The sequence below is a fragment of the Lynx canadensis genome, chromosome C2 (genome assembly GCF_007474595.2).
Source record: "Lynx canadensis isolate LIC74 chromosome C2, mLynCan4.pri.v2, whole genome shotgun sequence".
NCBI classification, from domain to species: domain Eukaryota; kingdom Metazoa; phylum Chordata; class Mammalia; order Carnivora; family Felidae; genus Lynx; species Lynx canadensis.
In genome coordinates, this window is record NC_044311.2 from 89,941,277 (window position 1) to 89,955,445 (window position 14,169).

At 40.8% G+C, this 14,169-nt stretch overlaps 1 protein-coding gene across 1 annotated transcript in view; it reads left to right on the forward strand.

The window, feature by feature from the left end:
- HACD2 (3-hydroxyacyl-CoA dehydratase 2) overlaps nt 1-13,786 on the forward strand; it is a 104,840-nt gene extending 91,054 nt beyond the window's left edge. Inside the window, exons 5-7 of the mRNA XM_030330670.2 lie at nt 3,275-3,396; nt 5,284-5,462; nt 10,709-13,786. Of these exons, the coding sequence (XP_030186530.1) occupies nt 3,275-3,396; nt 5,284-5,462; nt 10,709-10,791 (384 nt within the window). The 3' untranslated portion in view covers nt 10,792-13,786. The remainder of the gene's footprint in view (nt 1-3,274; nt 3,397-5,283; nt 5,463-10,708) is intronic.
- Nucleotides 13,787-14,169: the final 383 nt, after the last annotated feature.

Consider the following 14,169-nt stretch of genomic DNA (forward strand, 5'->3'; position numbering starts at 1 on the left):
TATTTTTAAGTACTCTTAAAAGACTCTACCCATTTTTTTTCCAGTTAAAAAAATTTCCATTTATGCAAAGAGGTTAGGGTTAGCCAGAGTCTTGTGCCTTTCCCATGTACAGGTTATATGCACACCCCACCCCTCTCTACAAAGAACAGCAGCTGGAAGCTTTCATTGGCTGCTTCTAAGTCACCCTTCCACCCTGCTCAGGACTTTCTCCTGAGCAGTCTCAGTTTGACTGTGTCCAGAGTCGGGAAGCACACGGCTTCATGGGGCGGCCTATTTCATTAGTCAACTGGTTTGTTACACACTTCTTATTTTAACCAGGCATATTTACTCCCTGTTAACTTTGCCATTAGTCTTGTGTCCATATGCCAGTTGTACACAATATTTATTTACATATTCTGAAGTAGTTAACCTTCTCCTTTTCCAAAGTAAGCTTTGCTTGTTCAGGGGTTCTCATAACCTACTCAGACCTCTGGGTGGGATCTAATCTATTTGGAATGGAATCACTGGGATGAGACTATTAATGTGGCCAAATACTGGTTGGTTGCTTGGCTGATTGGTCGTTTGAACAACCACCTGCACCCTGTTGGCACATATGAAATTTGTAGTTCACTAAAAACTGCTCATCTCCCAGATTCATAAGCTGAGTCTTGTCCATTCTGTGGTGGAGTCATTTTGTTGCTGCTGAATAGTTAGCCTGGTTAAATTTTATCTTACTGGGTTTTTTATTGTGGTAAAACATAACAAAATTGTCCATGTTAGCCATTTTTAAGTGTATGGTTCAGGTGCAGTAAGTACATTCCTGTGGTTTTACAATCATCAGCACCGTCCATCTCCAAAACATTGTTCATCTTTCCAAACCAAAACTCTGTATTCATTAAACATTTATTTCCTATTTCCTCCCACCCCTCACCCCTGGCAGCCTTCTAGTCCTACTTCCTGTCTGAATTTGACTTCTCTGGGTACCAGATGAGTGGGATATAGTACTTTTTGTGACTGGCTTATTTCACTTAGCAAATTGTGTTCAAGGTTCATCCACATTGTAGCATGGGTCAGAACTCCCTTTTTAAGGCTGACTAATATTCCACTGTATGTATATACCATTCAACTGTTGATGGACATTTGGGCTGTTTCTACCTTTAAGCTATTGTGAATCACGCTCCTGTGAACACAGGTATACAAATAGCCGTTTGAGTCTCATTGATCTTACTAGCTTCAACTCATTACATTCTGTCCCTGTTTTGTGTCATTGGATAATTGTTTACAAATCAGACAAGCTTGGATCACTGACTTTACCCAAGTACCTTCTTAATAACAGTGTTGTATTTCCTGTTAATCTGAAGGTACCATTTGTATAACATGGTCTTCACAGCTGGGTTCTGGGAGCACCTGCTTTCACATCCAGCCTGAGTGTAAGCTTGTTACCGTTCTTTTGGTTCAAGTCTAACTTGGGCCTGGAGAGAATGAGTCCAGTAACCCCGAGGCTGGACCAAAGTGCAAGGGGGGTTGTTTGTTACCTGTCTTTCGGAAGGCCACTTAAGACTATACAGAAACTAATATCAGGTATCCAAAGCAGGAACTTAATCTTGGAGTGACCTGATTAGAATTGAATTTGTTTGCTCCACTTAGCAAAAAGCACAAAGTGCTTTTAGGAATCAGAAGATGAATAAAACACGTTCCCTGCTTTCAAGATGATTAGAATGCAAAATATTGGAAGGGCTCCCTATTGCAACCCAGAGATCTTTAGGCAAGCCTTCATCCCATAGCTGTAAAACAGATCTTCAGATGAGGAAGATTACAAAATACATCAAAAAGCAAAATGCTCTGAAATTATGTTTTAGTATAGGTGGGTTTTAAGCAAGGATTTGGGGACAGACTGAAAAATGAAACATAAAAGCTTCAGAGGTATTTAGGTTTTACTCGGGCTAATACAAGAGCACCAGGAAAACAAAAAGTACTCTTGCTCTTGACAGTGCAAAATTCTTATTATTTTTAGGGATTAGTAACTATGCATTTATGAAATTCTTTGTCAGAGCAATTTAGCTAATAGGTATGTAAATGACTAGTTATTTTATTGCGTAGGTGGATCGCTCCATGTACCCTCTCTGAGGAAGAATATAAGTGCGAAAAAGTATTCACATTGCAAATGCAAGGAAGAAAAGTTAAGGTTAGAATGCCGTACCTTTGTTGTATTAGGTGTTAGGAATAAGGCAGAGAACATCCATCTTGTCCAAATCTGTCCTGTTTACTCAGTGGAATTTCTTAATCACATCCAGCTCTCTGACTGCCTGTATTAGATTCAAGAAACCATGAGTGAATTGGGTATAAGGTAGTTTCTTGTTACTGGTCTTCAAGCCTGGACCAGGATCATTATAAATGTGGCTGGGGGGATGGCGGAGGCACTGAAAGCAAATGCCAGTGTGGTGGAAATACATTCCACATGAGATTTGCAGTCCAAGGCATCTAAAACCTAAAAACCACCTGGTGGGGGGGGGGGGGGTGCTGTGTTCAAGTTTATCGTTATTTTCATCATGAAAATAATCCAGAAGAGGCTGGAAATTCCAGAGCCTCCTGTGGTCAGCATGGAAGTTTCTATAATTTTTAAGTTAAACCAGGCTTCTTCAGGGGAAGAAATCACCAATGGGAGAGAATAAATGGGCTATGCCTTTCAGACAGTCTCTGGCTCTTCTTCCTTCACTTGAATTCATCCTACCCAGTGAATTAGCCTCATCTTCAGTTGTATTTCAGGCACTATGTTCCCCTTCTTTGAAGTTTCCTCAGATTCTTAGCTGTCATGCAGATCAAATTAAAATTCTTGTTAACAGACAGACCCCAAGCTTGCCACCAGTTTGCCCTGCTACCTTCGTATCTAACTAGTCTTGACTCCCACTAACATCAGTTCACATTCTCCGCAGCAGGCCAGCAGACAGAACACTCATCTGTGTTTGTTTTTTCCTGTGGGCTTTAACTCGTGGGATTCCTGTTTCTGCCCCTCCTACTCATCAGTAAGCTGAGTTCTTCTCACTGGCCCTTAATCACTCGACTCTACACAGCTGTTGTGATAGGCACGTGTTCCTATATGTGGTAGGTAGGCTCTTCCTGTGCTGTGCTGTGGCCACCAAGGATACAGACCAGGGCTGTGTCCAGTTGTTCAGTCCCCTAGCTCGGCAAGAGGGCGGGGGCCGGGGAGGGGGCGTGGCTGGTGCTGCACACTGGTGCAGCTTCTTTGTTAAAATGTTTTATGTGTTTGCTTTTGCTTTTGTTCCTTTTCCTTCAGGTTCAGAGCGAAGACAGTGTCCTTCTGTTTGTTATTGCCTGGACAATCACAGAAATTATCCGTTACTCCTTTTATACTTTCAGTCTATTAAACCATCTGCCTTACCTCATCAAATGGGCCAGGTAAAGTACATGGGATAAAGATTAACTTTTGAAGTGATCCATCACTGTATTTGTCCTTTTTTTGCTAAATATTGTCTCCAAGCTCCTAAAAATAAATATATATACGATGTCAACTATACTTCAGGGTTTTTTTAATTCTATGAGACAGGTGTTGGGATTGGTGATATGAGACTGGTCTTCGGATTTCATCAGGATAAGGGATGCTCCTTAACTTTGATTATTAGAAATACTGTTTTAAGTTGTATATACTTATTTTTATTGGATCAATTATTTTCATTTAAATTATTTGGTAGAGATTTGATGTAACATCTCTTTTTTTTCATACCAAATTTTACTGATGAGCTCCTGCCCTTATGTTTTTTGGACCAAGTCCAATTCTCCTAGTCTCAGTTTTGCCAAGAGGCTATGACTCAATTTTTAATTCATAACAAACGATACATGTGGTTTTAGAATGTTAGCAATTTTATTTTGCTTTGATAATTTTTGCCAGCAGTATTTGTTATGAATTGGGTAAAGGGCTGACAGTTCATCCATTTATCTGAACTAATTCAGGAGACGGTTGTGAGCAATGTTCTGAGTTGGAGAAGACTGTGGGGAGAGTGACAAAGCAAAAGGATCAAAACTGTTCTTGGGACCCAACTGCTCATTTCATAGAAGGAAAATGGTGCTTCCTAGACAATTTATGAGTTTGATGGTTAAATTAGAGACATCAATCAGTTGTTTCCAACATTTCAAGTATGCAAACTTCCTTTTTCCCCCCAGTACACAATTTTATTAGGAAAAGGGAAGAATGGGAAAAGATAGCAATTAGTAACTAACCAGGCAAGCATCATGGAAGCTGTCTGGTCTGTTACAGGGAGAGTTGGCTGCCCAGCCCTGAACTTATCAGTGGAGAATGATTTTCTTGTCCATGGTTGTCCATGGCCTATGGAAGAATCTTCCTTTTCCACTGTCCTCTTTAGCATGGCTGAAGCTGGCAGCGGGGAGCACGGTGAACACGGCTTCCGTTCTTTGTCACAGATTCCTCAGCACAACTTCTGCACCTGGAAGTTTGGAACCCAGAGTGCTCGCTGTCAGCTACAAACACCAAAGCCTCTTGAAAATTTGAGCTGATGGTTTCCTTAGCAATACTAACACCTCCGAATGATTTCCAGTTAGTTCCACAGGATGAACTTCTCTCTGAATTCTTTTTGAAACATAGAGAATTCCTTTTTAAAGTGAAAAAAATTGTGTGGATTCTCCTCTGTAATAGTAACTGTAGGGTTGGGTTGTTTGTTTTGTTTTGGTTTTGAAAAATTACATAGTGACCAAAAGCTGTTAGGAACTTTTAAGGTTTTTAAAATTAGCATATATTTCATTTTTCACAATAACATGTACAGACATTTGGCTAATAGCAGCACTAAAAGCACACTGGATGCGCTATGTTTTTCAGTCCACAGACCAGTTTGGTATACATTGGAGGGATTCTAGCTACATGCTCTAACGTCTCCCCCACCAACTCCCTGCAAAGCCCCCAGCTCCACTTCTACCCCACAGGGCAGGATCCTTATATGAACCGTGACTCAGTGCCTCTACTTCACCAATGATTGGCATCATCCTTGTAATTTTAGGGAGTTGTATTGAATGTTGTTTATTGGGCCAAACTGAACAAATTGTAAGCTGACCGAACACATTTATTATGTTTTATTTTAGAACATTCAGAGACATACCTGCTATAGGCCCTTTCCAAAGACTGGCTTGTAAAGCCTGAATTTAAATAGTGGGCAAACAGGAAGAAGTAGAAACAGTAGCTTCCTGGAAAACCTGTACGGATTAGAAGGGTGGGAATGTATCCTTCTACTAGTGCTGGCTTGGAGCCTCAGTCATGAATATTCTGTTTTGTTTCAGGTACACACTTTTCATTGTGCTGTACCCAATGGGAGTGTCAGGAGAGTTGCTCACAATATATGCTGCTTTGCCCTTTGTCAGACAGGCGGGCCTGTACTCCATCAGTTTACCTAACAAGTACAATTTCTCCTTTGACTATTATGCATTCCTAATTCTGATAATGATCTCCTACATTCCAAGTAAGTAAACAGTTATACATATATTTATTTATGTTTTTAAAACTGGCTCTACAATAACTAGAGTTAAATGCCTTTGGATGTTTTTATACCATATCCAAGTAAATGTAAATCTGATTTATTGGGAACGCTTTGGTTTTTATTGAATGCTGACTGTTAGAGGGAATTTTCTCTGGTAGTAATTGAATAAAGATGAACCGTTCTCAAGATAGCTGCCAAAATGCAGCCCTTCTCAGTGTGTAGGTTTGAAACAGTGAATACCAAGAAAGGTTAACTACCTATTGAGGGAACGTGCTGAGTAGAAAACAAAAAAGGCCATTAAAGACTTACCGTGAGTTTTTCTGTCTCTTGAGAACTGCTTGTTACAGTATTTGGAAAACATTGTAAAGAGATTTTTGCATTTTTATTGTATCAAAATAGTTACTTCATTTTTAAGGAACTGATAGTTAACTAGAAACAAATAGCAAAATAAAAATATATTTTTTTCCATATTTCTTATTTTCTTGTTTGGAAATAATCACTAAAATCATCTGAACAGGACATATGTTCTCTTCAGGATGATTTCCAGTTATTTTAATAATCCTGCTAAAGGTTGAAATACAGGTAATCAGATGTGCCTATCAGCATATTCAGTAACAAAGAGAAATGGCCATGTTTGAGGCTTCTGTGAAGTGAATCCTGTTTGCTGAGGAAGAGTTGTTTAGTCCTTTGCTCAAATTCTGATATTCACTTGAAATCCTATGATTGATTTTCACATATCCAAAAAGATTTTCTTCTAGGCGAGGCTATGTAACGTTAATGTGTCTTCTCATTTAGCTATTTTTATAGCCATTGTGACTGTGAGTTTTATTTTAGTCTGTAAGATGCTATATTCTCCCCTAAACCTCAGGTTAAATTCAGACAGGAAGGTTGGATTTTTCTTCAGCCCACAGCGTGAACTGAATGAATCATCTTAACAATCGTAAGCGACATGTTTGTGTCCCTCTGTGGAAAATTGCATTTCATGCGTTGTGAGAAAAAAAACAAAAAAACAAAAACTACATCCAGATTTCATGTGAACGTTTATCTTGGAGAAATTCTTGGACTGTAATTCTGCTTCATGATTCATTTCCCACTCTTTATTAATTATCAAGTCCTCCTCTTTGGTACTGGAACCGTGGTGGCCAAAGGCCCTTTCTCTTCAAATTAAAAAGGTAGTTGATTTTCAAACAAAAAAGATAAATAGAGAAGAGTCAAAATTAGCTTATGGTTGTTCATCTTTCTAGTTTCGTTCCCTTCGAGTTTCATTTTCCAGTCTCTAAATATTTTTTATTTCATTTATATTTTTTAATGTTTGTTTTTAAAAGAGAGAAAGAGAGAGAGAGAGAGCATGAGCAAAGTAGGAGCAGAGAGAGAGGGAGACACAGAATCTGAAGCAGGCTCCAGGCTAAGTAATCTCCACACCCAACGAAGGGCTCGAACTCACAACCCCAAAATCAAGAGCCACACGCCCCACCGACTGAGCCAGCCAGGTGCCCCCCATTTTCCAATATCTAGAGCCACGGTTCCTAGTTGCAGTTTTGCCACCCCCAGAGTAGCACACGTTATTCCAGTGGGCACCACAGGATTTATTTAAAATCAGCAAAAGTTTTTGGGGCACCTGGGTGGCTCAGGTGGTTGAGCATCCGACTTTGGCTCAGGTCTTGATCTTGCAGTCCGTGAGTTCGAGCCCCGGTTTTGTCTCTGTGCTGACAGCTCAGAGCCTGGAGCCTGCTTTGCTTGTGTCTCCCTGTCTCTCTGCCCCTCCTCCCCACACAATCTCTCTTTCAAAAATAAACATTAAAAAAATTTTTTTTTTAATTTTTAAATCAGCAAAAGGTTTTGAATGAATAAGAGATAGGTATCAGATTGGATAACTGGCAAAGGAGCAGGGATAGTATCGTGAAATCAAATTATGGAGCCCCTACCTCAGAGATGCTATAAGATCTTAGTCTGCCAAAGAAGGAAGGTCTTCGTTCCAGGACAGCCTGAGTCTCTCTGTACCTCCTAGTCTTTTTTGTGGTCTGGTGGCCAACCAGTGCCCAGACTTTTGCCTCTGCCTATACTGAACCCTTTATCTAGTTAAGGGGCCTGGTCAAGCACAGGTGATAGTGATTCCCGAGGGAAAACAAACCCCGTTCCGTGGGATTGTCCTTATGGGCCTTAAGACTGAGAGGAGAGAACACAAAGAGTAGGTTGGGGTTCTCCACAGAAGTTGGCTTTCTTGACCTGGGTTCCTTCCCCTTCTTCCATTCTCAGCCTTGTTTTGCTAAGAACTTGGCTTGGTTAAAGTCTATATTACTTCTTTCTTAAGGTGGCTTAACTCCTATAGACCAAGAAAAAGGGCTGATTTCAAATAAAGATTAACAGATTTTCTCCAAATCCCTGACACACACACATACACACACACACACACACACACACACACACACCCCAATCCAGGGTCAAGATGACAGCCCAGGCCCTATCTTCAGATATAAATCATTTGTGTCTGCTGGCACTCATTATGGTTTTGGCCTGAGCCAGTTGCCCTGGATGTTTTTAGTTGTTTAGGTTGTTGAGACCAGTTTGTACAGTTCATTCCAGCCAACAGTACATTTCCAACTTTCCAAAACTTTGTATTTATAAGAAGAAAATGCAGAGTTAAGAGAGGTTGCTGTTGACATCCAGCCTTGACCAAATTTGGTGTTCTTTCTACAACTTCAGTTTCTTTCTATCTTCTCTAATGGGAAGTTGGTAATATGCGTGTATTATATAAAAAACACCCTTTCTTTATGGTCCTGACCTATTTTTGCATTGTTGCATATAAAACCCAAATTGTAACCCTGGGAATTTTCTCGTCTTGGGGTGCTTTGGAAGCACCCTCACTCCCTTGCAAGGTGCCCCTCTCCCACCTTGCTGCAGCTGCACCGTGTATAGTATCTGTGGGACTTGTAGATGTTTAAGTCCTGTCTACATTTCCTAAGCCCCCTACATTGATAAAAGTTGGCTGTAGGGGTTGGGATTTACAAAACAAAAAAGGGGGGTGCTGAGAAATGAGAAACACCGATGTAGGGTGAGGACACTGAGAAGTTGGGCACCCTCCAGGTCATCAGTAAGCATAACCACACCTCCGATTTTCAGAGACACTGAGAAGACACTTTTCCCAGGCAGCGTACTTCCATTTGCTCTCAGCCTCCAGTGTTCCTCTCACGAGAGGAACCCCTACCCCCACCACAACCCTCGAGTGCACAGCAACCATCCCCATTCCGTGTGTGCTGAACTGGGAGAGAAGAAGGTAGAATGCAAAATAGCCTATTGTCAGGTCGAGATTGTCTTGGGGGGGTTTCTTCTTTGGAGTCCATGGTTAAAAATAGTAGCCATGTATCTGGAATTGTTTTGGCCATTTATAGTTGGGTTCAGCCTAAACATGTGGGTAATTCAGATGGAGACAGCATCACCCAAGTTCTGATCACCAAGAAATCATTACTAGAACTGTAGAGAACCACCAGCCCTAGGGCCCCCATTCTCCTGGCCATCTCCACACACATTCCTTTGCTTGGGCACAGAGAAACCTCCGAAGTTGCAAAGAAATGAGACAGCCATATCCGCCCTCCCATCTCTGACCTCTGGCCCTCACCCGTGGGGAGGAGGATACTCAGCCGGCTTGCTGCTGCCACCAAGGGTCTAACGAATGGCTTCCAGGTCATCCCTCCTCAGCCCCTCTGAACTAGTGTGGAAGCTTTAGCCAGCCCTGCAACCAGTGCAAAAGTCCTTAGTGTACTTTGCCACAAAGTTTCCCTTTACTAAAGTATATCTATAGAAAAATGACTGGCCCCACATTTTTAAATGATTGCAATTAGCATTCCTTATGGTTTAATTATATCTTTACTTCCAGTTTTTAGATTATAGAGCTTGTCAAATTTTCTGGCTTTCGTACCAGAATAGTTCTCTCCCTGTTGAATTCTGTGCACAAGCTGGGTCTTTTCTCCGAATAACTTCCTGCCTACAAGTAGCGAGTGGAGTGGATGGCAGTCCTGGTCGGTACCGGCGCCTCCTCTGCGGTTTCCCAGATCCATGTGCGCACACCCCCTGATGTCTTAGAGTGCTTCGGGAGGACCGTTTGAAATTTGGCCAACGTGGAACCCATTTAAAAAGGAAGAAACCGTCAGGGGAATAGTGGAAATTACCACCCCCACCCCCCCCGCCCAGAAATACAGGTTACTGTCTACAAAGTAGAGATTGGAGCTGTTGAGAAGGGAAGAGGAGGAAGCATATTGTACATTTAAGACCATCCCACTGGAGTTATTACACAGTTATTGAACCCCCAGTTCCCAGTAACCTTGTGAAGGCAGGTGGCTTAGCTGGCATTTCCCAGCAGGAATCCTATAGGCATTTGGGGTGGGACAGCTCTTAGTTGTGGGGACTATCACACATTGCAGGTTTTGGCATTCCTGCTTCGAATGTTAAATGTCAGTAACCTTCCTCCTCCAAATATACACTCCCCTCCCCACAATTTCCGAATACTCCTAAGGGAGGAGGGGCCACCCCATTTATTTGAGAACCAGTACCTTTTAAAGTAATCTATGAAGTGACCAAGAACAGAATCTCCAGTCCCTAAGATACTAGCTTACTTTTCATCAGGACTTTCTACATCCAAACCTGGCTTCGTCATGTTCAGATGAAATGTCATAGCCCTCCTCCCCCTCCTCAGTCTTCCCATTCAAAGAACAACCGTTCTCAGGAAGTACTTTTGGGAGATCCCCTCAGGTGACAGCAGTGACAGAAGGGGCTAGGCTGAGTGTCAGGAGCCCAGAGACTGGTCCTGATTGCCAAGAATTTGCCGTGAAACCAGACAAGTCACCTACCCCCTCTGGGGCCTGAATTCCTCTGTAAACAGGAATGGTAAGTCTGTCACTAAATGTCAACTCGGAGAATAAGTGTGAAGATAATATTAGAGGTGGTAGAATGTTATTTGGCAGCTCTGTGGCATCTTGATGGGTAATGGTAGTATGGTACTCTGTGTCACTCTGGTCCGCACCACCCTTTTCCCTTCAGCTAAAGCCGGAAAAGGTAAGTCCCTCTGCATTTTTCTTCCCTTTCCCCAGGCGTACTTTGTTCCCTTCCTCGGGGAAGGGATGAGAAAGTAGAGAGTCAGAGAGGACCTCAAGTCCACATGCTTTAGATTTTAAGTGATTTAGATTTAAGCAATTCTAAGTGATCTCTTTAACCAATACTCTCTTTTCTTTCAGTTTTTCCCCAGTTATACTTCCACATGATACACCAGAGAAGAAAGGTCCTTTCTCATACTGAAGAACACAAGAAATTTGAATAGTTCCTGCTTTCTGCACACCCCTAAAAAACAAACTTTTCAATGACAAAAAATGCTGCAGACTTTTTGAGTTCCCAATACGTTTCATAGAAAATAAGTAAGAACTATTTTTAAAGTATTAAAAAAATAAAAACAAGAACCAAAATCCAGTGTCACACAGGCCTGGGATTTTATTTAAAACAAAAAACAAAAACAAAGAACAAAAACTGTTACATAAAACCTCCTGGCCGGTCCATTTCAGCATGCTTTTCAACCAGAAGTTCCCAATATTTATGATGGCTCTGGAAAGGGATTTGGCATTTTATATCCTCCTGTTTCCTTCTTGTATCTGATAAATAAAGATCTGTAACACTAAATACTTGAGAGTTACAGTCTGAGTAATGACGTTGTACCAGCTGAATGCCCGGCTTGCAGTAGAGTTCTGTTTCAGTCTGCAGTGTGTTTATTAGCATTCCCTTTTCAAAGCGCTTGACCGCATGCTGGAAACTCTGTATTTTTGAAGTGGCAAACTTTGTTCTCTGGAATGTTCTGAGATTATGGCTGGGACCTATCCCCTCATATCTAGTGAATTAATTATACAATGTATATGTCTGTGAAGCTTTGGGGTAGTACCTGTAATCTGAAAACAACTAGAACCCTTTTGTTTGTTTTCAGTTGAGTCATTACTGCCTGCCACTAAGAAACGTGCTTGAACTTAGTATGTGTACATTGTAGAGAACCTATCTTATCCAGGGCTCAGCCTCAATCATATTTTAACACAGTGACAGTTCTCAGAAAGGGAAAGTTCAATCGCTAGTAAATGACAAGTACCTTTCACAGTATCATTCTCAGAACACCCCTGAGTAATGTATTTACCAATAGCTCTTCTCGTTTGTGGACCCAAAGCCGGTCAAGTCCCATAAGGAGTTAGAGAATCTGTTACTGAAAGCACATGGAAGGTGTAACTTTAGAAATGTAATCCCGAAGAACATTCAGGGACAGGTTTATACACCCTTATTATTTTATTTTTAAATTTCATTCAACTCTTCTGTTGGGATACTTTTCCCAATTATGGTCCTGTGTAAGTCCCACCAAGTGTAAGTCCAGAGGCAGCGATATGTTCCCGTTGGGCAGCCATGAGCTAAAAGCAGTGTCATCCCCATGTGTTGGAGCAACCAAGAGATAGTGTCCTGTGGACATGGGCTGATTACTGTCATATCTTCATGCCATTTAATTGCTCAGCTGTGCATTTAAGACTCTTCAAGAAAGGGTTGATGAAAATGTAAAGCCCAAGTTCAGATGTGCATTAGATTTTAAACACAGAATGTTCTTTGTGGATTCTTTCTTCCACCCCCCACCTTTCTTTTTTAATGGTTGATTTAAAAAATTTTAAAAGCCTAGCTTACTAGCTTACTGAGTAGTTATTTAAAATATAGTTGCTAATGTCAGAAGAATGTCATAATGGAAAACTAATTTTTTAAGTGTTATTTTCATAAAAGCTTGACAATTAAGATGAAAATGAGAAGAAAGTATGCAGCCTAAAATTTAATGCAGGCAGATGCGTAATAAAATTATTTTTGAATTGAACATTAAAATTCTGCTTCTTTAAGTCAGCACTCTTAACTTGGGCATGTTGAGATTAGAATCTGTTCTTGTACTTCATAAACTAAATATAGAGGAAAGACTATTTTTCATGCTTTTTCTTTTTCCAAAATGTACTTCTACTGTAAAACAGAAACAATTTGAGTTACATTAGTCTTATTACTTAGTTTGGGTAAGATTTTTTCAGTCTTTTCTGGAATAGTTCCAGAAGATGGGATAAAAAAAAAATGTAGATTTTCCAGGATCGCTGGACTGGGGTTTTATTCGGGCCTCTCTGTTATAATTTGTCGCTATTTACAAAGAACAGTCTGTCGCAAACAGTGGTATTGCACCAAATTGAACTTTGGCAGCAAGAACACAGCACGCAACTCCCTCCTCAAAAAGGGTCTCCACCCCTGTGTGTACTTCTGTCCATCAGCGTTTAAAAGGCTCATGGCAGATAAGTAAGGCGTGCGTGCGGCCATCACCTCCCTCCGTATCTGGTTTCTTTTATCTCCAACATGAATTAACTTCTCCTTTGAAGTGCCAGTGTTCTTTTATGAATTGAGAACATCTAACCCCACCAACTGTCACACCTTAACAACGTGTGAACGAGGAAGGTGGTGTTCGGTGGGTATTTTGTCAGACTTCCCGTTTTCATTTCAGGACACAGTCAAAGGCGTCACCTGCCCGGCTGCCCACCTGATTGGGTATCTCAGGTTACCCCCTTCAGGGACCACCTTCCAGCAGAGAATTCTTTGGGGTATGCAGTGGTGCTTTGTAGACACTGATCTGCATCCTGCTGTGCTCTGTTTGCTCAGGTTGGGATCACTCACTTAACACGTACTGACCGTTATCAAAGGCACCATGGAGAGCTAGTCATGGAATAAAAGCACTGTCCTTCCAGATAAAAGCTGTTCCTCTGGAGCAGACTTCCCACAGGAAGGGTTTAGAAGATGTAGAGGTAAATTACGAGGCATATGAAGATTGTGCCCTCATTTCTACTCGTTTGTTTCGGTTATTCATTTATAATAAAAGATTGGCGTTGACGTGGTACAACCTGCAAATTATTTTCAACTCTGAGTTTCTAGATAAAACATTGTAAAACATCAAAACCAGTACATACTGCTCCTTTGAAATTTGGGTAAAAAATTATACAACCATATATATAGTCATTTTTGTATTTTTTCTATGTTGTGAAAACCAAAATTGTAATTTTATAAGTCTTTGATTCACTAAAATTATATAATTTAAATGTATTTTTTGTATATTTAGAAATAAGGAGTTCAAAGACTATATCTAACTTTCTATGCATGCATTTGGAAGCTGTTTTTACCTGATAACGTTAATGTAGTAATAAGTTGTATTCATAAAATATGGATCTGTGTTGCATTTCAAAATAAACTGGTGTGTGCTCTGCCTGGATTTGAAATACTGACCAGCGAGTCTAGTGATTTTTCACATTAAGTTGGCCTAAACGTGGCGTTGTAGGAATATGGACGAGTTTCCGTTCTGTCACGGCTTCCAGTTCTTTCTTTGAGAGGTTTAAAATCTATTTCTGCTATTCATAATGGTTCTGCACTTGACAGGAGAAATAGACAGATTATATTAAGAGGTTTCCAAAAAGTCATTCTTCCTGCCAGGCCGTCTTCAAGCTTACCAAACCCCTCTCAGCCTGGCTGCAGAGGGACACGAGGGAATTCCACATATAAGTGACCAGGAAGTCTAAGAAAATCGGTAAACAATCGAGGATCCTTGTCTTACAGTGTTTTGGGGTTTGGGGGTTCTTTTACGATATTTTTTTTAATCTCGCTTTTCTAA